The sequence below is a fragment of the Nothoprocta perdicaria genome, unplaced genomic scaffold, assembly GCF_003342845.1.
Source record: "Nothoprocta perdicaria isolate Ctin4 unplaced genomic scaffold, notPer1 scaffold_94, whole genome shotgun sequence".
Classification (NCBI taxonomy): Eukaryota; Metazoa; Chordata; class Aves; order Tinamiformes; family Tinamidae; genus Nothoprocta; species Nothoprocta perdicaria.
In genome coordinates, this window is record NW_020456243.1 from 1,478,938 (window position 1) to 1,501,626 (window position 22,689).

At 40.7% G+C, this 22,689-nt stretch overlaps 1 protein-coding gene, 1 long non-coding RNA gene and 5 other non-coding genes across 8 annotated transcripts in view; 5 read left to right on the forward strand and 2 right to left on the reverse strand.

The window, feature by feature from the left end:
- Positions 1 to 88: 88 nt before the first annotated feature.
- LOC112959021 lies at positions 89 to 221 on the forward strand. Its single transcript, XR_003251557.1, has one exon. It is a non-coding gene; the product is annotated as a small nucleolar RNA SNORA1 (small nucleolar RNA).
- A 672-nt stretch (positions 222 to 893) lies between these two features.
- LOC112959017 lies at positions 894 to 966 on the forward strand. Its single transcript, XR_003251553.1, has one exon. It is a non-coding gene; the product is annotated as a small nucleolar RNA Z40 (small nucleolar RNA).
- A 121-nt stretch (positions 967 to 1,087) lies between these two features.
- Positions 1,088 to 5,001, forward strand: LOC112958992. Of its 2 annotated transcripts, none has more exons than XR_003251549.1 (4): positions 1,088 to 1,342; positions 2,951 to 3,032; positions 3,618 to 3,692; positions 4,220 to 5,001. It is a non-coding gene; the product is annotated as an uncharacterized LOC112958992 (long non-coding RNA). The 2 variants fall into 2 exon arrangements; XR_003251550.1 differs by lacking the exon at positions 1,088 to 1,342 and adding an exon at positions 1,539 to 2,035.
- LOC112959022 lies at positions 1,807 to 1,939 on the forward strand. The gene has a single exon (XR_003251558.1). It is a non-coding gene; the product is annotated as a small nucleolar RNA SNORA18 (small nucleolar RNA).
- LOC112959020 lies at positions 2,698 to 2,836 on the forward strand. The gene has a single exon (XR_003251556.1). It is a non-coding gene; the product is annotated as a small nucleolar RNA SNORA8 (small nucleolar RNA).
- A 49-nt stretch (positions 5,002 to 5,050) lies between the features above and the next one.
- The window catches only part of CEP295 (centrosomal protein 295), a 36,226-nt gene continuing 18,587 nt past the window's right edge, over positions 5,051 to 22,689 (reverse strand). The window contains exons 16-28 of the mRNA XM_026052937.1: positions 21,518 to 21,688; positions 17,442 to 17,548; positions 15,682 to 15,820; positions 14,779 to 14,937; positions 13,505 to 13,659; positions 13,105 to 13,267; positions 10,266 to 10,909; positions 9,462 to 9,635; positions 8,872 to 8,962; positions 7,875 to 8,078; positions 7,099 to 7,204; positions 6,594 to 6,693; positions 5,051 to 5,396 (exon numbers count right to left, since the gene is read on the reverse strand). Coding sequence (XP_025908722.1) covers positions 5,352 to 5,396; positions 6,594 to 6,693; positions 7,099 to 7,204; positions 7,875 to 8,078; positions 8,872 to 8,962; positions 9,462 to 9,635; positions 10,266 to 10,909; positions 13,105 to 13,267; positions 13,505 to 13,659; positions 14,779 to 14,937; positions 15,682 to 15,820; positions 17,442 to 17,548; positions 21,518 to 21,688 — 2,258 coding nt within the window. The 3' untranslated portion in view covers positions 5,051 to 5,351. The remainder of the gene's footprint in view (positions 5,397 to 6,593; positions 6,694 to 7,098; positions 7,205 to 7,874; positions 8,079 to 8,871; positions 8,963 to 9,461; positions 9,636 to 10,265; positions 10,910 to 13,104; positions 13,268 to 13,504; positions 13,660 to 14,778; positions 14,938 to 15,681; positions 15,821 to 17,441; positions 17,549 to 21,517; positions 21,689 to 22,689) is intronic.
- On the reverse strand, positions 16,095 to 16,178 carry LOC112959023. Its single transcript, XR_003251559.1, has one exon. It is a non-coding gene; the product is annotated as a small nucleolar RNA U2-19 (small nucleolar RNA).

Sequence of the window (22,689 nt, forward strand, 5' to 3'; positions counted from 1 at the left end):
GCTAGTGGAGTATTTTGCRTTTTGTTAGTTTATTTCTAAGCCTAACCAATTTTGCAGGTGCTGTAAAACTTTCTGAAGTTGATTGTTATGCCTCGTTATTCAGCTGCTGGACACATCTTGTGGTGTGTCTGGAATGGAGCAACGTGGCTAGAGGAGCAACAGGTTGTGCTTTCCTCACTGTAAGGGTGGTTGCAGTGGTGACAATGAGGCCTGGAACAGGGTTACCTAGCGAAACAGCTACGAGCTACTGGGAAATAAAGATGAGGTTGTTCTGCTGGCTTTGGACTCTGCGCTGCCTGCCAAAGGATACAGATAGCTAGAAAAGTGCATTTTTGCAAGTTTAAAATGACTTCGCTTGTATATTTCCTGTATATTCCACTAGTTGACTTTTAGGGGTCTCCTGTAAAATGTCTGTGTTTCTGTCTCTGGCTTCAAAGGAAATATTTCTGTGTTGAGACATCAACTCTTGGCATTAAGGATGCCTAATTTGACTGCAGCCTACCTGTCTACCTGCTTCCTATTGAGAAAAAAATACCTAAATCTTTCTAAAGTTATTAAAGTGATGAGGAAATGCGCAATTAATTTTCAGATGCAGTAATTTCCTCTCTTCTTTTTAGGCAGCTGACTCGAATGTGGAGTCTGTCCTCATGTCCTGGTAAGTGAGTGTGGTGACTGCTGCTGAAATCAGGGTTGCTGAAACTGGAATCCATTTTATTATTTTTGCATTTAATTTGAATATAGACAAGATACTCGTTCTTTAATGTAAGTACACAAGGTGTTATGTGTGTAGCATCTGTATCTGAGCCTGAGCTATCTTAGCCCTTTCAGCTGGAAGGGGGCAGAGTTGCTGAATAAAACAAATAGCCACTTTTCTTCCACATTTGGAATTGCTGTGTTGTGGTGATGATTGGCAAAATGTTCAACTGCTCTGAAGACAGTGAATGAGACCAGCCTTTCTGAACAAACCTGAAAGCAGTGTCCGTTTCATTGCCCTTTATTGTGGGCATCCAGGGTGAATATTCCATAGGCTGTGCTTTGTCAGTGAACAGAAAAGATACAAATCTGTGTAATTGTTGGTTTTTTTTTTTTTTTTAAGGGACTTTGAGAGCTGATGATTTGAGCAGGATAGTGAATACCGGGGCCTACAAGTAGATGCAATTCCAGGGAGATTGGTCATCAGGGAAGGTTTTTAGCTATTTCCAGCAATGCTGTGGATTGTTTTATATACGCATACATCTTAACTCTGCAATGCTGTGGCTTTTCTGTAGATGGTACCAGGTTTAAAGAACAATGTGGGAAGAAATAAAGAAGCCATTTGACAGACGTATGAAGCCCCTACTAGGTTAGTAGTCAAAACTTAGACCTATCTCTTCCTGACTGATGGGGTGTGTGTGTTGGGGGGGGGGTGTTTCTGTTACTTGATTTATTCCCTTTTTCCAAGGAAAATTCCTTTAAGAATTCCATTAATTAAAATTGCAATTCCAATGCATCTGCTTGGTTTATTCCCGTTTTGGCGTTTCAAGTAGCACTAGCATTTCACACTAAAAACGTTGCTACCACTTGTGTTTTTTATGCATCTCATGCCCCTTCTAGTGCACTTGCACAGGGTGTGTCTGGGKGTGCGTCGCTACTGCTTCATCTTTTCCAAGTACTGATCACTTTTCCTGAGTGTGGTGATACTAGTGTCTTATCTATCCTTCTCCAAATATTTTTTTAAATTTACTTGTATCCTGAGTACCTTGAAGCAATGCAACTGGTCAGTCTGATTGGTTTTTATTTGTGGTATTAAATCATAGTACTGGAAAAACTGAGGTCTATCCCGATGGGATCTCTTCCATAGGTTCGTGTCGTTGGAAACGCCTCACAGAATAAACTTGTGGTTCCGCTTTGCCCATTGAGCTGCTCGTTGGCTCTGTGGGATAAGAACTGCAAGACAAGYCTTAATTTACACCCTAGGGCTGGAAATAAAGCCTGTGTTCTTGTTTAGGTACTGACTRCTTTTGCTGTGAGAAATAGATGCAAATGGAAAAGCTTGGTAAGAGTCAAAAAATGGTGTGTGCGAGATCTGGGATTTCAAATGCAGCTTGCATGTTGTTGAACTGTTGGCTCAAAGGGAAGCCARACTTGTGTGAAGATACTTGGTTTCTAAAAACTTTCTAGTTACTGTTATTTTTTTGGATCAGTCAGAACAGGCCCTTCCCTTTTAATCCCGAAGAAAGGAGTTTCTACTATTACTTGCTTAAGCAGCTACCAGTTAAAACACAGCTCTGTGGTGTCTGTCTGAAACTAAAGTAACTTCATAAATAATTTCTTTGCATTTTTGTTCTGTGTCAAGTGTATACTTAGTTTCATACTAAGCAACACAATGTTGGTTTTGAATTTCCAAGCTTGTAATTCCTAAAATACTCAGCCAATTTATTACCAGACCTTTAAAATGACTGGGTATTTAGCAATAGAATATAAAGTAAAACAAATGTTATAGGAAAAGGAATTGCCGGGAGATACACAAGAAATACTTTCTGAAGCTGTTCCTCAGAGGTGAAGTTATAGTAGATGTTTTTTCTTCTTTGCTGCATGACAGTTTTTGTAATAAGCAGTCAGCTCTTTTGGAATTACCTCCTGCATGTAACGGTTAGGCACCTGGTGATGTAATGAGCTGAAATTGGACACTTTTATTTCACAAACTGAGGCAGCTGTTGCACTGTATGGTATCTGCACCCAGCAGTGATCTCCTGGTGGGATGTTCAAAAARCAGTGCTACAGTAGTTCAGCATCTGGCATCGTTGGTTTTCATTCTGCTGTGTGTGAGAAACCTGGTATTTCTGCTGAAACATTTGTGGTCCCCCTCAGAGCYGGGGGCTGTTTGGCTCTGCTGCCTGCAGGAGGTGTGAGCGCAGGGCACTGGCACAGCGCGCTGGCTCGCGTGTGGTCACGCTTCCTTTCCCAGCAGGTACTTCAGGACACTGCAGCAGCCGAGCTCTGCCTGGGTGGGAGGATTGCCTGGAGGAGGAGGGGGATCACTTCTTAGGCAGGTAAGAGCCGAATCGCCTGGCAGTTGAGAAGGTTTCATATGACTTAGAGTAACACGTGAACCCAACTTGGGAGTGACACTGAAGCTTCAGTTCTAGGGAAGTGCAGGCTGGTTTGTGCCCAGCTTGGTGTAAGTGAATTGGCCTGATTGACAGTCTTTAATGAAAAAAGACAGGAAACTAAATACTGAAAGTTGATGAATTCCAGATTAAGCTGCTAAGAGTAGCTGGTCATTACCAAGGCTGCTAGGATGCCTCTGTTTCTGGCAAGCTGTGGACATGACCACAAAGTAAGGCCACCAGACTCCTGACATGCCACAGTGTGTGGCACTGGGTCTGCTGGGAATAAARCTTTAATGGCAGAGATGGGAGACAGGGCCCCCTTGCTCTGCCAGCAACTTTGATGGGACCTCCTCATGGGAGCCTTGGGCTGTAATGCCCTCGAGCAGCTTCTSGGGTTACTTTGGAAGTCAGGACTCCTCAAAGGCAGGAAGGCAGAGAGCAGAAAAGGCCACTTGCTTTGCACCCACCTTGGACTTGTTCAGCTTCTCATTTCCATTAACCACATATGACTCTCTTAATCCTTAGGGTCTGCTGTTGAGTCACTGGCCATGTCAGAAGGGCAGGAAGCAACACATCAGTGCAGCCAGAGTGAGCCTGAAGGTAAGAGCAGCTCTTAGCAAAACTGGGGTTTGAAAGAACCAGGTCACCTCAAAGAGGGTTTGTGTGGCTGAAGAACCAGCAGCTCTTAACGCAGTGACCTGATAGTGAGAAATCCTCTGCAGGATGCCTTGGACACTCGGTGTGTGCTGTGGTCTATTGCTGAGGAGACAGGTCCACTGGGGCCACCCCATGTGGCATCTGCTCTTGCAGGAAGAGGCTGCTTGGTTTCAGGTTGAACCCAATGGAYTTCTGCATCCAGAAGGATGGGAGGGAAAGAGAAGTGCAGTTTTGGAAGGCTGTAAGAACTGCATGGTAGTAGGGAATGGAACTGAGTGCGATCAGAGCTGCTAGTGGTAATGTTTATATTCCCTGAATGKTTTTTTGTATCAACACTCTGCTTTGAAATTAAGTCACTTTGGACTATAAAAAGCCTTGTTCATGGCTTAAGGCTTTAATATAAAGATGACAGTTGAATTAAGATTTTTTTTCCTGTAGTAAAATTAATACTGATGTGTTTCATCCCTTAGGTCCTGCTGCAATGCTGAGGAAGAACAAGAGAGCTCTTCTAAATCAGTTACAGAAAGGACATGTTTTTATATTTATGACATCTTATTGCAGTAATTAAAAAAAGTCATTACAGATTTTTTACTGCAGTGGATTTGGGATTTGAAGCAGTGGATTTGGGAATGAGGATGAAAGCACCCAGGCCAGGCAGAACATTATAAGTTCAGTCCATCTTGTCCTCCTGGATTCTTGCCTTCTGGGACTGCTTAAAAGTAGTTGCCTGGCTTGGTGTTGCAGAAGAGCTAAAACTAAAGGGCASTGTGAGGTTTGACCACATGCGGGTTATTTATCAACAGTTTCTACTGCTTCCTTCTCTAATTAGAATTATGGAATCCCTAAGGTTGGAAGGGGCCTCCAGAGTCACCTGGAGCAYGTGGCACAGGGCTGCATCCAAGCAGCTTTGGAAGATCTCTGAAGAAGGAGACTCCACAACGTCCCTGGGCAGCACTTTTGACTGCAGCAGCTGAGTCTTGAATTTTCCTACTCCACCCTAATCATCTTGCAGTTAAAGTTACTTGGGGCTAAGGAAACATGACCAGAGGAACTGGCACTTGGAAGTACATCAGCTCTAAAGCAGCAACTGTGGAAGGGCAAAACATTAACAGTGCTCAAGGAGKGGAACCTTTTTTCCAGAAACCAGTTCCCTTAACCCTCAGCTGCTTTGGAAGCATCGTTCAGCTGTAGCAACATCATTAATTAGCACTTGCTAAATACCATTTGCACTACTCTATTTCGTAGGCAACCAGGGTGAAGTTTTATCACAAGACCTTTATTTAAAAAAATGTCCATACACCTCTTAAAAAAATTCATCTGAACTTCCTTTAAAACACTGACCTCTGGAAAGGCTTTTCAATGTCTTCATTTTCCTAATTGAAGGCACCCTTTAAAGCAGCTGTTGCTGCTGTTATCAGTGTCTGTAGTGATTTGTCAATAAAACATCTTGGTTACCTCAGTGATTGCTTACTTCTGATTTCCAGACAGCTCAACTTTCCCACCCCTTTCATAATCACAYTGCTTCATGGAAGCTCTTTCAGTGCAATCTTTGGAGTGTACAACTGAAGTAATTTTTGGGGGTCTCAGTTATGTCAGTCAAGGTCATTTCAAAGGTTTCTTCCTGGCTCGTAGTTTTTCCAGTGTTTTCTGTTTAAAAAAAAAAAAGACATAGGAGAGAAGAGAGTAGCCCAGCAAGCTAACAGTAAAATAAAAGGAGAGTGACTCAGTTCCAAGTGCTCTTGATATTCATAGAATCACAATGCTTAAGGTTGGAAGGGACCTCAGAGGTCATCRAGTCCAAGCCCCTTGCTCCAGCAGGGATACCTTGGGCACAGGGCTGCATCCAAGCAGGTTTGGAAGATCTCCAGAGAAGGAGACTCCACAACCTCTCCGGGCAGCCTGTTCCAGGGCTCTGTCACCCTCACTGGCAAGAAATTTTTCCTTAAGTTCCTGTGGAACTTTTGGCGCCTCAGCTTGTGGCCGTTTCCTCTAGTCCTGTCACTGGCCACCACTGAAAAGAGGCCGGCCCCTCCTCCTCACTCATTCAGATGAATGATACAAGTTCAGGGAATGTGGTAAAGGGGTTAAGTAACTGCCCCTGATCCAGGCAGTTGACACAGGAGCAAGGGAGGAGGTAGTTAAATCAGTATGTGGGTGGTAGGGAAGCTGTGGGAGCAAGAAAAACAAAATCTGCTGAAGGCAGCAGTAGGAGTTAGGCCTGAGCAGCAGGCTCAGGCTTTTTCAGCATTTCATTCCTTGGAAGTTGCCCAGTACTAGACTAGGCTGGGAAATGCAATGTTAACACGTGCTTTCCTGCTGCTGAAACCTTCACCTAGTGCAATTGTGCAAAGCCAGGCAGGATCTTTGCAGCCTTAAATATGGTATGGAACAAGAAACATTAGCCAAGGAAGGAAAACTGCCTTACATTGAAAATTCAGTGAGTAAACATTATTAAAAACCTTAATTAAAAAAAAGTTTGCGTCTCAGTTCTTCAGCTAAGTAGATCTTTCTCTATATGTGTTGAAGTAGGTGGCATTTTAAACAGAATTTTTGCTTAGCCCAYGTCCCTTACCAGAAAAAGCTTGGAAAAGAAGCCCCTTAGAGAAAAGGGCAGGCCAAGGAGTAAACACCATGGTTGTACTTTCTAATACAAAAGAGCATCACTTGGGAACACAAAAGCTGCACGAAGTTGTCTGGCAAGACACAGGCCAAGCTGGGAAACTGTTCCCTTGTCTCCATTTGAGCCATAGCRGCCTGTGTCTGTCGCAGGTTGTGCTGCACCCTGCCCTGGTCTGGTAACAGGTTCCGTGAAAGTATGAGAYAGGAACTCGTAACAGCTCTTACTTTTTGAAACTCTTTAGCCTTTTCTCTGTTTTTAGCATACATTTCTTGCCTTGTTCTTTCCTCCTTTCTGATTTTCACTTCTGTCAGTTGATTATAAAGTCTGTCAAAGGAGGAAAAAAAAATAAGTGTCAGAAGAAACAAAAGTTAGTATCTTAAGCATTTATATAGTCTTAGTTGCTGAAAATGAGAGCAGRTGTTTTTGACTCCACTCTCCAGTAACCCAGAATCTTTTTCAACTTTCCTTCCAGCTGTTTATATCTAACCTCCCATCAKGGATGTGTTACAGTGTGTTTTGTATTAACAGTGATGAGCTGTAACCCTGCAGTAACTAAAGGGAATTACAAACTTCTCTTCAAATTTACACCAACTTCAAGAAACAAGAGGCAGAGCTTAGAGCAACTGCTGGAATCCAGGTGGATAACAATGAAGTGGGATCTAGGCCAGCAGTCCTCAGAAGCCACCAGTCCTTTTTTTGCCCCAATTTCCCCGACTTGTGTCAGGATACCTGGAAGTTCGCTGGGACATTTCAACTGCTGCAGCCTTCCGGTCTGCTGGGGAAGACACTTGAACTTCTCCTACTTTCTTCAACCGAGTGGTAGCTGCACCCTTCTCTTTTAAAAGGAAAAAGAAAACCAAAGCACCATTTAAAATATACATACATATGTATATACACATATTTATTTGTAGAAAACTGGATTGTTTTTTCAGTAAAGCTTTACTTGTTAACAAAGTTAACACTAGGACTGACCAGTAGTATAACTGTAACAGTCTTAAGTTTTTTTTTCACTGTAACAAAACTCAAAATCATTAAAGGTTTCAAATGTATAATAGTAAGAAGTAGTAATTTTGTTGTTTTAAGACAGCACTATAAAAAAGAAATAGGGAGCAGAACAGACCCAATAGAGAGTCTTCTGTTAAAAATAATCTTCATTTTGGCTCCTGGTCTGAATCGTAGCAAGCCATGCTCCTCAATAACAGACTTCCAGCACATCAGACACTGGAGGAGAGGCAGCTCTAATTCACTTACCAGGGTTTTTGTTTGATAACAACTATTTGCACAGAGACATGGGGCTGTAATCATGTGGACAGACTGTAAAAATGAGAAGGGATGTGAGCATTTACACAGGCAGTGAAGAGGAAGCTCCCCACACTCTTGAAAAACTTTATCCAACATCTTAATCTGCAAAAGCAAAGATGCAACAAGAGTGAAATCTACTGTTTGCTAGAGAAGAGCAGCAAAGAGGRCCCTTAAAGCTCTGTCTTGTCCCCAGATAAACCTACCGGAGGTGGGAGAGGCTGCCTTTGGTCTGCTTAACATCGCAGTCTTTCTCCTCTGCAACTGTCCAGCTTCGACTGTTCCGTTTTTTCTCCCTTTACTTTTTATTTCTTCTACTCTCCTCTGAGATTTCTGGATGAAATCTTTCTTTCTTTTCAAAAAAGATTCTTGCAAAGTTCCTGATGCAGAAGGAAACTCCAGTGGCGTCGCTGAGAAAGAGAAAGTGTCCAGTGAAGAGCACTACCACTTCCAACCACAGACTGCAGTCTGTTTCGTCTAAAACACTGACCTTGACTGTTTTTATAAATTATATCGAGAATGGTATTATAAATAACTAGGAATTTTGGAAAAAAAAATAAAGTAACAATTCATTTACCAAACTGGAGTAACTGTAAACAGCACTGCCAAGACAAACACTGTAATACTACATGAAAAGTATCTTAATCCCTGAAAATACACAAAAGACTTGAGAATTTCCCTTCCTCCTCCCCAAGGGGAACATTTTGTCAATTCCTGCCCTTGTTACTGCTGCCCATCTTGACCAAAGTATTTCCACATGATCCATATCATTACCAGAATAGAAATGTGGCTTCCCTTAGGTACAGAGCTTAGTGACTAAGAGGGAATAAAAAAATCAAGGTGCTTGTGGATGTGATGACAAATCACACCAAATACCACAAATTAACTATTAACTAGCTACAATGCAATATATATTAAAAAAATGTAGTTATGAAAATGAAGGAAAAATAGCCTGTCTTTGCAAGAAACAAGTAAAGACGTACATTAAATGTGGGCGCAGTACAGTCCAAACTAAGCCAATTACCAGCCGGGACTTAGGCGAGAGAAAACCCTGGGGTGGGAGGACAGGTTTATCTATTTTATTTACAATTTCTAAGTTATGCACTTAGGACCTTATCTATCTCAAAGTCATTCTRTTTAGGTTGTACTTTGTACATTCTATTTAGGTTGTACAGCCTGCAGGCTGATGTGATGGAAACTCACCTTCATCAGAACTCTGGGCACAGAAAGATCCGTCTGGCCTTTTGAAAACTGAATAATCCGTATCTGGAGACAACGGTAAAAATTCCCTCTCCTGTTTCAATAAATAAATAAATAAATAAATAAATAAATAAATAAATAAATATGGTTGAAAATGCTTAAAACCCCCCCACAAGGGAGTGAGATGGCAGCGCTGCTCCACTGGCATGGGCCCGACACAAACCCCATGTGGGTCAGTTCAGCTCTAGTCAGGGGGCTGTGTTATTCCCATCTACTTTGCAGCTTTGTTCTGTGCCACCTTCTCCACTCCCTGAGCTCTTGAGYTAAGGGGTTAGTTTAGTCTTGGACACATCTGTGAGGTGGTTCTGCTTCTCCTGAGAAGCCCACCCAGTGACACAAGGTAGCAGCGATACTGCAGCAGGTCTGTCTGCAAAACAGCATCAGAACAGGACAGAGCAGCACTTCCCAACCTAGGGCAGCTCCAACATTCCTCATTTCACAATACACTGTTATCAGCTGCTAAACGGGGCCTTTCCTCATTCCTCTTAAGCATCAATGCAAAACCAGAATTATATTAGATAATCAAAATGCACCTCAGGAAAATTACTGAATTCAGACTGGTCTGCACATGCTGGGTTGCTGATTTTGCCGTCTTGAGCTTTCCCTTGGCTYGTGTGTTCAGCGTCTGATTCTGCAATGCTGATGTCATTGGAGCTCGTCAGCGTGAGCTCAGGCTCYTCCATGATGCCCCGGCCTGACTCGGTCTCCTGGGGAATAAATGACACAGGACAGCACCAACACATAAGCAATCAATCACACACCATCCAAACTAACCCATTTTAAACATCAATGCAAAAAAAGGTACAAAACAAACCCAAAACTGACACAACTCACCTCCCTCTGTCTAACCTCAGATTTAACCGAGGAAATCTAGTTGCAGGGTAAACTTTCTTTCTAAATGTGAAAAAAAAATGTATTCTCTTAAACTTGTTTATCCTTTCCTTAAATAGTTTTCTTTCCTTCAGGCTACTGAACTGAAGACAAACATTGTTGAATGGTTCTGCCATGTAAATGCTAACAGAGGCCAACATTAATGTTAATGCCACTGATGTTAACAGAGGGAGCTGGACTGGAGATGCTGGAGCTCATGCAGCGGTCACAGTAAATCCCGTTTTCTTTCGTGGCTGTTAGTTTAATGGTATGACCTGAAGGGCTGAGGAGGAGGGCAGAATTCCAGGGAACACACAAGTCTCAGACTAAAACTGTCCATTAAAGGCTTGCAAAGTCTTCAGATACTGGAGGTCTAAAATAGCTTGGTATTAAGTTAAAGCTCGGCATAAATTATCCATCATCCCATACCCATAAAACTGGGATTTAGAAATCCCAGCTTTACTCACCCACACTGGAACACGACCAGAGCCTYTAAGAACAGCATTAGAGCTTTTTTTATATCTCTCCAGAAAGGAACCATTTTGTTGTACACCAGCCTGTAAGCTGATGTCTGAGGTGTCCAAGTCAGGTGCAACCGGATGCCTGGAGGATTTCTGTGTTTCTGGAGAGCCTTGAGCTCTCTTCTTCGTATTGATGTCCCACTGGGAAGCCACTTCCACGGCTTTATTTCCTTCATTTCCATGAACTGATTTTTCAGCAAGTTTCACATATTCCTCAAAAGCCACYTCAGCGGGTGTTTTTCCAGAGCACAAAGTCTCTTTTTCAAATGCTGCATCCTCTTTTATAAAGTGCTCAGGCASAGTTTTATCCATTGCAGCCGGTGTGGTGTTTAGCTGATAAAATGATCTTTGCTCTTGATAAAAAGAATTTTGTTCCTGCAGGGAATTTGGACTTTCCTTTCGCAGCTCTTCCACTGCACTCTGTAGGTTAAGGGATTCTATGTTTCTTGCCAGTTCTTCATATTGCCTGGCAGGTGAATYCCAGGTCTCAGCCTCCTGGTTTATAATCCTGGGATTTTGCTCCTCAGTGCCATGACAGCCATCGCTCTCAGTGCCTTCCAGCTGCACTGGATGGAAAGATTCCTCAGATCCTGTTTCAAAAATATTAAGTCAAAACTAACTTAATACAACAGAATATCAGCTTAAAAGAACCCTGCATAACCAGACTTTTCAGTAAGGTATAGAAAGAAATCTATTAAATAGGAAGTAACATTTTGCTAAAAGAACCTGTTCTGTTTAAAATACCTTGTTCAAGCAATCTCACTAATGTTGATATTCCCTGCATTAATTTATTCACTCTATGAGTAGGTAAAAACTTCAAGAAAAAGCATTTTTGTTGCTTCCTAAGGAAGCATTAGGACCAAGTTTTCTCATCCTGCTGGCATAACTATACTGAAAGACAGTGAATTTGTACCAATATACACTTTGTAAGCAGAAGCCCATTGAGACCCTTTTAGGTCTCCAACAAAATATCYAAAAATAGGGCAAAAAAATCACCCTAACTTATGCAGAAACACATCCCAGCAGAAGAAACCCAAATCAGGCCCCTGGCTGGATTCCTCTTCCCAAGGTTACAGTAACTCACTCATCCTTCCCTTACAATCTACATATACAAATCGAGACTTTTCCAGAAGGCTGAGAATGGAGGAAAAATATTCATGTTTTAATTACTGGGGATACATTTCAACACCACAGCATCTGTCAAGCAAAAAAACCCCACATTTTTTAATACATATATTTCCTTCACATAAGTCATAACTCCTTTGACAAGCAGTTTGCATGGTTTGTTACATGGCCTCCAGCCTCACGCTGCTGTTGGGCTTTTTCCTAAACACAGCTGTATACAAAATAATTCTTTAAGGGTCTCCTTTAAAGACATTTTTACTTTCTTTGACACACATACAAGACATCTGGTTTCACATATACAAAGGATAAGGAATTGTCACCTAACAAATTAAAGCATTAAAATCTAAAGGGACAGCAAACTGGGAGGGAAGAGACTGCACTGCAATATCAGCCATCACTAGAAAATTCTCCAGATGACAGCACTAAATATCATCCTTGCTCAAAATGACAACTAGAAGTAATTTCCTTTCTTAATTTTTAATACAAGTATTTTGTATTCCCAAAGCAATTAAGAGATGAGAAACTCATCTGAGGATGAGATACTGTAATGACATTTAAAGCACACTGACTTTTTATGAGCGACTTGTGAATGACATCCTCAAGCTGGAAAGAGCTTCTTAAATCATATTTACTGTGACCACAGGTAGTGGTCTCATGGTATAAGTCCTTTTGGGCATTTTTACAGAAGTTATATGCACATCCACTCAAATAAACAAGATAATTAACTAGGAATTTTTATATGATCAATATATATATTGCTGCATTTCCTGATGCTTCATCAGCCTTTTAGTAGAGGACTTTACAATATCAAAACACCTGGATCTTGGYAAATAAGTCTTTAAAATATTCAGGTTACCTCTAACTGCATTTGAAATTACAGACTGGTTCCTCCTTTAGTATAGATGGAAGACCAAGATAACTGAAATTTAATTCAACTACACAACATATAAAAACACCTTTCTCCTCTATGAGCCGCAGGTAACTTTTCCAGCTGCTGTCAGATCATAAATTTTTAAGCTACTGAATCAAATTATCATCTAAAACTTCATGTCTTCCTCATCACTATTTTGTGGATGAAGCAATTTTTCCACATTCAGTCAAAACAGATGTCTCAGCAAACAGCACATCATTACTACTGGTGCAACTGAAGAGCAGAAAAGGAATTCTTGAGGAATGTCATGTATAAAAGAAAAACGAACGAGAAGATAACAGACATAGTCTAACGTACATGCTCCAGTTATTGACTCAATTTATGGGTTCCTCTCAACTTCTTCAGGCTTAAAATAATGAGGAACACACATGACCACAGAGCAGGAGAAGTAGCTGAGCAAATTTAATTCCTGGCACTTTACTAACACTACAATTACTGCACACAGTAAATAATAAAAAACATGCACTGGAGTAGCTTAGGTGCAAATCTGCTTTTATAATAGTCCTAACTTGTGTAAATAAAGAACTTCACAAATTTACAAGATAAACCATTAAAAATGCTGGGGAAGGAAGTGTGTAGGAGAACAAAGCAGACCTAAGACACTTCAGCATAAGGTTGAAAGTGAGAAGCAACCAATGCCAACACAGCACCCAAACCCCAGGTAGCAGAAAAGGTTTGATACTGAAATATTGATGTAGCTGCACTGCACATGCCCAGGGTGACACATACCCAGGGTGACACTCTCTGCCGCGGGCTCTTGCTCTGATGCAGTGTGGGCCGACTTGCTTGTTCCTACACGAGAAGGGAGACTGCTTCTGTGTATGTTCCAGCTGGAGCCTCTGCCTTCTACACACACAGCTGTGTTCTCACTTTTTCTTGAAAATCTTGAAGCCTAACATCAAAAGAGTCTTAATTGAGATCAATTTTTTCCTCAGGAAAATGAAGGACAGAAAAATAACGTCAATATGCTCTTTGGATGATGTTTCAGCTACAAACATCAAAAGTGCTACCAATTCTACATGTATCTATTGTGCTTATTCTGAACAGAGTACAGCAGAGATTACATATTGAAATCTTGTGTAAGTATTAAGCACAAGTATTTCCTCCACCATAGTTTTCTTTACAGTACCTTGCCAAGTTCCCTGCTGTCTCCTGAAATGTTGTTCTGTGGAATGAGAGGTGAGAGATCCAAATCAAGACTTGGCTCCAGAGGCTGGAAGTGCTGGTGAAGGAAGTTAGCAACGGGTCTCTCCACTGCAGGAAAATCAAATTCCACAGCTGGAACTATGACAAAAAAAAAGAGTTATTTTTACTAAATGGAGATCTCACACATGGCCTCCAGATGTAATCAACAGAGCAAAGAGAATTCTGTAAGTATACAAATAATATACCGCAAAAATAAAAAATAAAACAGAGATTACATTTAATACTTTCTCTCTGATACAATGCAAGTCTGAAGAGCCATAAAGAACCTGATTCAGTTCTTAGATAAACAGCTGAGGTCCCGAGGCAGTCTTTTCAGGGGCTGTATCTGGAGTATCATGGCCCAGTTCCTTGCTTCCCATCACAAGCCAGATCTGGACCTCAGTGAAAGGCAAGGGATGATTCAAGGGATTCAAGAGGCTAAAGCAGCTTCACTCAGTGTTAAGAAAAGGCTTCCTTGGGGTGGCGGGAGGCCCAGAAAACACACAGTTGCCCACAACATCCTAACAGACAGCCAGGGGAAGACACAGCCGGATTCTTCAACATGCTCAAGGAAAGAATAAGACACCGAACAGAAGCTGGAGCACAGTTGTTAGACATAAAGAAAAAAAAAACAAACTAGTCTTGCAGGTGGTTAACCAGATTGCCCAGGAACGTGTGGAATCTCTATCCTTGAGATAATCATAACACGCCTGGGCCAGACTTAATTACATGACTTAACCAACCTTCTAAGTTGTCTCAGCTCCAGGGGAAAGGACCATCTSAACTACAAAACCAGAGCTCCTTTCTGGTCTAGATTATTCTACAGTTCTGTGTTTACAGATTTTAAAACATTCCAAGAGAAAGTGCTTCAAATCAAGATAATGTATTTAAATATATAATAGCTGAAAGTGTCATGAATCACCACCACCTTCTTTCTATATGCTCCAGAACTCACAGCAGTCTGTCAGTGTTTCAAAAATTATGTGACCCTATTTGAATAATAAAACACTATTAATGTCTGTATAACATCTTCATGATTAGAGAGAATTTGTAGATATACAAGTGATAAGCACGGAGAACCAGAAAGAAAACCCTCACTGGCTATAATATAAAACATAAACTGAACATAAATAACTGATGTTAACAAATAATGCTGACTAATTCATCTCATTCTGTATGAGAGCACAACACACAGATATGCTCTTAGATGGTAATTACCTTGGAAAGGAGCATTGTCTGCTGATGATGCTTCTGCATCTCCAGATGTTGCAGAAAAAAGCTCTCGCCTCCCCTGCATGTTAAAAGACAACAGGGAGTTCCAAGGGTGGCTTGTTGTTTCCCCCAACATCTGATCTTCTGTGCTACAGGAAGATAATCCTGAAATAAAAAGTCAGGAATTGACAGTTTTGTATTCACTTGTATAAACTCATCTGAGAAGACACTGTTTCCTACCCCAAAATATTCTTAGCAGCTTTAGGCCTTTGTTTCTTTAACTCTGGCCTATCATTTCTCCCACAAATCTTACCAGGAATTTCCATAAACCTAAGTTGGTAATATCTAATTATATATAGTACTCTGTGAAATTTATTCTTATTATATAAGAAAACAGCTTAAGGCCAAGAGATGAGCTAAAAGTAAAAAAGGGACAGGAACATATTTGGCAGAAAACGATTGATGCCAATGAGGCATTAAAGTGGCATTATTTTCAAAAACAAGTTAGAAGTTTTACTTGCATTATTGACACTTAAGCTGATATATCAGAATGATACTCTTAGCAACAACACAAGAATTTCAGTTGTGCAACAACATACACTCTATACGCATCAGAAAACTTCTATGAGCATCTTCTTGGGTTAGTTTTACAGCTGCTGATTAAGTCTCAAAATGTCCTTTGCCAAAGTCAATAGGTCCTTAGGTAAAATCATTATGCAAATCAAAAACCACAAGCACAGAGAGCCTGTAATCCAATTGCACTCTATTCTGCAGGGCACGTTATTCTTAAGCAAAGTTTCATACCAATCTTTGAGAGGAACTTAGGTTCAGTGAGTTAGATTCATTCTCCCATAAAATAAGGTAAAGGACGTGGAGTTTTCCATTTTGAAAAAGAGAAAAGGAATTTACCAGTGTCAACAGGGCCTGCATCCAATATTTCACTAGTTAAAAAGCTTCCAGTGGAAATTGTTGAAGATGAATCACAAGGTCCCCCTTCCATGAAAGCCTCTGAACTGAAGCTTGTGGATAGTACTTTAGAAAGTATTCCCTAGGGAGGAAAGAACATATAGGAATAGTATAAATAATATATAGTATCATATATTGAGTTGTCTATGGTTCAAGCTTAGAACACACACTCACTTTTTTCTGAGCTCAGTTCAAGTGTAGAAGCCTTCATTTTAAGTCAGGCAACAGCACAGATCATCCTTGCTCAGCACGAACATTCACATCCACACTCAGGCATCTCCCTCCCTCGCTCCCACCCTCCACCCAGCACCCACCTGCCCACACACACCCCCACATCCACAAACTCCTCCTAAGCTTCTCAGAACGGTGTACAAATCACAGCACCCGGAAGATCAGTTTATCCTCTGGTGCTCAGATTTGGCTATTTCTCATCACGGACCCACTCAGCAGAATTGTGGATCTCAGAGGGATACAGCTACAACACCTGAAAGCTCCCAGAATTTCACAAGCATTTGCAAGATGCCTTTTGCATTCAGGAGACAGAGTTAAATTTGTCTGAATTTCACTTTATGACTAGAAGTATCCAGAAAATGCCCTAAAAATTCTATTTTCCTTAATTTCATGGGTAAGCTCTAGAAAGCATGGAATGGGGGTTCTTATACTTCCAAGTTTACAGGGATGAAAAGTGTGCACACCTTTCTCAAATCTTTTAATTAGAAAATAAAAAATTAAGGAAGAGTAAGAAAAGGGACAAGTAATCTAAGAAACCCAGGCTTTTTAAATAAGCATAAACACATGACTTGGTAAACACTACTGGCATCTACTGATAAAGTGACTGGATCTGCAGATGATGCAAGAGCACCACAGGGTCTACTTAGAGCCCTGTCCTGTTTAACATGGTTGGCCATGCACGACCTGCAGGAGGTGACAGAATCTGCTCTCATGTTTGAAGATGCCACCAAGCTGGGGAGAAGGGAGAGACGCCTCTGAAAACATTTCAGAGCAACTGGCAGGTTTGTGGGCATGGCAGGCACCCAGAGAGACCTCAGCTGGGAGAAGGGGCAACATATATTCTCCAAGGCCAAATACAAAGTCCTGCAAAAGGGAAGAAGGAATATTCCGAAACAGTCCAGCCTGGAGACAAAATGCCTGGCAAAGAGCCCTGCAAAAGAGGAGCCTAGTGGAGCTGGGCCTGTTGAGCCTGATGAGATGGCCGGGAGGAACAGGCCTAGCAGCAGCCCACAAGCTAACTGAGAAGATGGAGCCAGGCACTTCAGTGCTGCATGGCAGGAAGAAGAGAGACAGTGAACACAAACGAAAAGAGCAGACGTCCCGCCTGCGTAAGCAGCACCCCTTCCACCTGCAGGACCCTTCCACCAGGCTGCGCAGAGAGGTTAGGCAACCTCCAGCCTCAAAAGTCACTGAATAAGTCCCAGAATAACCTGGTTTGCTCTCAGAGCTGACCCTGCTTGAACTAGAAACCTCCCCAAGTTCCATCCAGCCTGAATTATCCCATGATTCAAGTAGCTTTATACATCTGCTGGAACCTTCTGGAAATATAAGATCCCATTCTCATACATGTAACTAACAGCAGCAAATACACAGCATACTTTTCATTTTTGTGCACCATATTCATATTTCAYGATGGATTTATCTGCAATAAGAAGCAGATGATGTTGTGTGGTTACTTTGACAGGACTAACCATATCGTGATGTCGGAACGATGCTCCAGAAGGGCTCACGCCTCCGTTTCCAACTTCAGCAGCCAGAACTGGCAAATCCGGAGTCACAGGAGAACCCTGGGGCCGGGCTGAACACACAGGCAACAGCAGCAGTCAGGAAGAGAAAACAACTTTTCAGAGCTAACTTTTGTTTTCTTCTTTGTGAACACGAGGTGGCAATAACACTCTTGCATTGCTGCCTTCAGTGCCTTATGCTCACACTTCTTTCCTAAAACTCATAAGCTTATCCTGCTCCCCTGTAGCAGTAGGAGAACATCGATTTAGCAGGTAAGGTAACCCTCCTTAACCAGCCTTCTGACAATTTTTACTGCCTTATGCAGAAAATGCAGAGTAAAATCAGATTATTTGCAGGAGGAGCTATGGCTTTGGTTGTGCTAGCATAATTCTTTAGTTGGAGTGGTTAGCAGGGAAAGGGGCTTGGTAAGCATTGCCATGATAGAGAGGAGTAGAAAAGCACACAAAATAAGCCATAAAAATCAGGCACGCCGAGATATCTCACTGCAGCCTGACTCCTGCTGCAAAGATTAATTTTCCTGCAGTAAATAACTCTAAAGTAATACTCTCACTGGTAATATTTCYCAAGAAAAGCAGTATTAAGTATCAAGTAGAAATTAAGATAAACAATAGAAGCTAATGTGCTTTCTTCCAGTTCTATAGGGGCTGCTGATGGCAGAGACATTTCGAATTCCAAGCACTCTAAGGCTCTGTCCTGTGGAATTAACAAAACACTGAGATCTGCTGGCAGCAATTTGTAGCTTGCATTAAACCACCTCAGTCTCCATCTTCCAGTAAGAAAGTAAATGTTCCATTTTTCCTACAGTACAAATAAAGCAGGAAATAGTTCTTTTGCGGGAAGTATTTCCTTTGTAAGGTGGCACAAGATAAGAATCTTTCTGATGTGATACCTACAGACCTCAAGCAATCAGGTAACATGAAATTAAAGAAAAGGGGTTTTCTATAGCCACAGTCATCTAATATTCTTCCAGGAGACAGTACAAGAAATGAATGGAAATAACATCTAAAATAAATTCATATGGATTAACATTAATATGTTATTACCTTAAACACTGACAGAACTCCAAGTAAAGGCTAAATAAATTGTCAAACATGCTCCCCTCCCTGCAGAGGGGGAGAGTGCAAACCCTTCTTCTGCTCCAGTGTTTGACACAGCTCTTCAGGCCCTTGGAGAAAACACCTAAAAACCCATGTGGGACAAGGGACAGAGCTCCCTGYGTGTGCATGGCAGCAAGAACAGAGCAGAAACATGGCAGAGTCTGCTGCTCTTTGGAGCCAAATATGGGACAGCAGGAGAAAACCATGAAAACGACTGAGGCCTTGAAAAAAATTCCATCAGCAAAACTGCAGTCACGTCTCTCGACAGTTAAATATTTCTACTGGAGAAAGCACAAGATAGAACATTTATTAAACTCAAAGTCCTGACAAGGAGCAATGATTAGAAGTGACCGCCAGTCACRCTGAGGCAGGAAATAGAGCATTTATTTTAAAACGTGATAAAGAAAATGAACACAAGTTACCACATAAAATAATAATTTCTCTGTTTTTTGATGTCTTTAAATCAAGACAGGAGAGGGTTTTTTTGAAAGAAGTGCTTTAGTTTGCCAGATAAAAGACATTAGAGTGACAGATAATAACTTCAGAATACAGAAGAGATTAAAGCATCTAATCCTCTTTTATTTAAATTCTACGTAAAGCTATATTACAAATGTCTTTTATTACTACATACTGTTCCTTTGATATTAATAAAGGGATGAGCAGTAGTTGTTTCATGCTATAARGCAAATTAATTAGCGATTTCTAAGTTAAACTTGTGAGATATGAGCACATTTTATTTTAATAACCCTAAAAAACTTAATATTTGGTAACTTGAAGAGATTTTCTTTTCTTCTCCTCCTCTCTCTAAAATAATAATGCAATATTCTTATTTGAGAAGCTTGACTTCTAGGTGGCACYTTCGTATTTTAGCCTCTTGGCCACTGCACTAGGACAAACAAACCATTAAAAACCTGACACCGAAATATCCAGAATGCAATTTATTCAGTGGAAAWGGCAGTAAGAGAGCAGCAATTATTTCTGGGTGCAATTCAGAAGATAAAAGCCTCAGTGATGAATCACTCAGTGAAGATAATGAAAAACAAGGATTAGTTCAAACGCAAGCAGGGATACAAATAAAGAATTATGTCAACAGATGAACTCCACGCTAGTCTGCTATGTTCACAAAGGATAACTACTGCTCTGGTGCAATAGTCAGTTATGGACAAATACTGAGGATTYGGAAAAACAAATGGAATCTTTGCGGGGTTTGCCCAATTCGAGCTAAGCTACCAGGCATGGCATAATAGTTCTGGGTAGGGTGGCAGCACTTGAAGATGATCACAGCTGGAAAGGACTCAAGGGGGCTGCAAGAGGAAGATGAATTCTGAGGGAAAGCTTTACTGAGATATACATCTGCTTCCCCAGTTCTGCCTTGTACAGCACATCTAGCCACTGCTTTCAGACTGATTTCCTCAGCAAATGAGAATTACGCAGTCAAAGGGCCTGCCTCATTTGTAGAGTTACTCTGCATTTCCCTACTAACAATATATATTCTATTAGCCCATTTTAACCAAATTGGGCTGAGAATCTGAAAGATGTTAAGTTCCTAACTCATTTTTAAGACATTTTTTAACTCATTTTTTAAGTTCCTAACTCATTTAAGACATCAGTGGCCCTGCAGAAGAGGGCAACCCAAATCAGTGCTGTCAGAGCTGATACTGCAGCATCAGTTCAGCAGTTCTGTCCTCTGCAGCCAAGCTGGTCACACAGCACTTGCCACCAACTCAACACCAAGGGCRGGGATTCATTCTTATTCCACCAGAGCAGCCCTTAAGACCTATCCTTCCCTTTACAGTCTGCCCCTAAATTTAAGAAGCCTGAAATTATTTTTCTTCTTGTTATACTCASAGGAAAAAACAGCTCCAAAACTATTTTGCCTAGTGCCCAATGACAAGTCTTATATACCCAAGAAAACACTTTTATCAATAAAGCATCTAAGTAGATTTACAAAGTTTCTTTACAACAATTTAAATCCTGTGCAGATTTTATCTTTTTCATATAATTCTTAATGCTTACTCTGGAAAATACACAGCACAATTTAATAGGATAAAAGGAAACCTAGGAGTTCTGCAGTGACAAGAGCAGTACAACTTGTGTGTTGCAAAGCTATATCTAAACCATCACAGAGGCCACCTCAAAGATGATGATCAAGATCACATGAATAAAGCACTCGGTTGATTTCTTCATTAAGGAATAAACTTTAAGATACAATTATTTCTCTTGGAAAAAAACAACCACACACAACTGTAAACATGGTTTGGTTAGAATAAAGTACAAAAAAGTTCATACAATCACACCTTACCCCTCAAAATGCACTCTCACCTTTTCCAAAAACTTTAAGCTCAATTCATGCTAAAGATCATCTTCTACTGAAGATACCAAATAAGTTACAGAAGGGACCATGAAGTACTTTAAAATTTGATGATCATACTGCTGGCAGTATTTTCATTATTTTTTGTCCCCTTGAACAATTCATTCTTCAGTACAGGATTCTGTCCCCCTTTAATTTTCACATGAATTTTCCTAATCCTTTTATATAAAATTACTGTCCCTAAATCACTAATGGAAAAAAGACACTACAGCAAGTTAGTTTTATATGAACTGTATAACTGCCAGTCTGGCAACGCCTCTACAACCCAGGCAAAAATATAAGCATTTTCTCCAGCTTTTACAGAAAGTCTTAAGGATAATTTCAAAAAGATCCTGAGAGTTAAAGGAAGCAACTGAAGATTGACTTCAATTTCCCATCTTAATCAAATTAAAAAGGATATCTCAAGATACAATTTTAAAATGTTCAGACTGAGGGAAGAGGGAGTGGAGTTTCAAGCAGTATCAAGAGGATGGATTTCCTATAGAAATAGAGGAAGGATTTCCTCACCTGGACAATACAAGTTTTCAGTCATCAGCATCTCATAACAACCTACCCGAGTGTTCACTTTCCTGTAGACTTCCACTGGAGGTTTGTTCTTCACAGCTTGCTATGCTTCCAGGGAACCTGCCATCTCCATGCAGAGCGCGACTGTAGCAGCTGGCACAGGCCAATTCCCCGACAGGCGAAACGGGAAGAGATTCTCCACGAGCAGAATCTGTTTTATCTGAGTTTAACACATTCATAATGGGTTTAGGTATAGAAAGGAAGTGGTTTGCACTTAGTGAATACATTAAGATGGGCTTACTATTCACACAGGGTGAATTTGTACAGTGCTCCACTTTATTAAAGATAATACTCTTAAACTCTTCAAACAACGGAAACAGCTGTTGTGTAGTGGTTCAGACTCAGATTTCACAGGACTTCTCAAAAAGTAATTCTTAAATAAATCATTCTTAATAAAAAAACACAAATACCAATAAACAAAAAATCCATCCCACTGACAGGTTTTCTGAACAGTAAATCCACCAAAACTTCTGGCTATTTCACCAAGGGTCAGCATCATTCYTTGACTAGCCAAGAAGAAGTCATAATCACATTTTCATTTCCCARATAACTTACAGAGACTGTGATATCTCAACATAATGGATTCTACTAATTCTCTTGATAAGGTATATTTTTGATTGAGTAATTCTCATGATTACTCTCTAAAATGCCTGTTTTTCGCAGTGTCCTTTTTGAACTGTGGACACTTGCACCACTTAAGCATCACATTTCAGAAACAGCTGCATCATTCCTAAATTCAGGAGCAATAGAAATTCTTGTTGACTCTCCTTGAAAATCTCCCTTACTTATACAATCACAGGTCACAGTAATCCCTTCTCACCACACAAGCCCATTAAAAACTCAAGTTTGCTACATACTTTGATTTTTATTTACTTTGTTTTTCAAAATGAAAATGTGTGATACTAAATCAAATACCTTAYGAGTGCAAACGTATTCAATCAAACACCACCAACTGGAACTTTTATCTAATCAAGACACCAAATTGGTTTGACAAGAATCATTCTGCATAAAATGATGCTGACTAGCATTAATTACTCTTCTTTAATTAAGAAAGAGTCCCACATCAGCTGTTTCATTATTCTGCTCAAGATCAATGCCAGCCTGACAGGCTGGTAATTACTTGGGTTGTTTTGCTTATCGTTTTAAATAAGCCTGGCACAA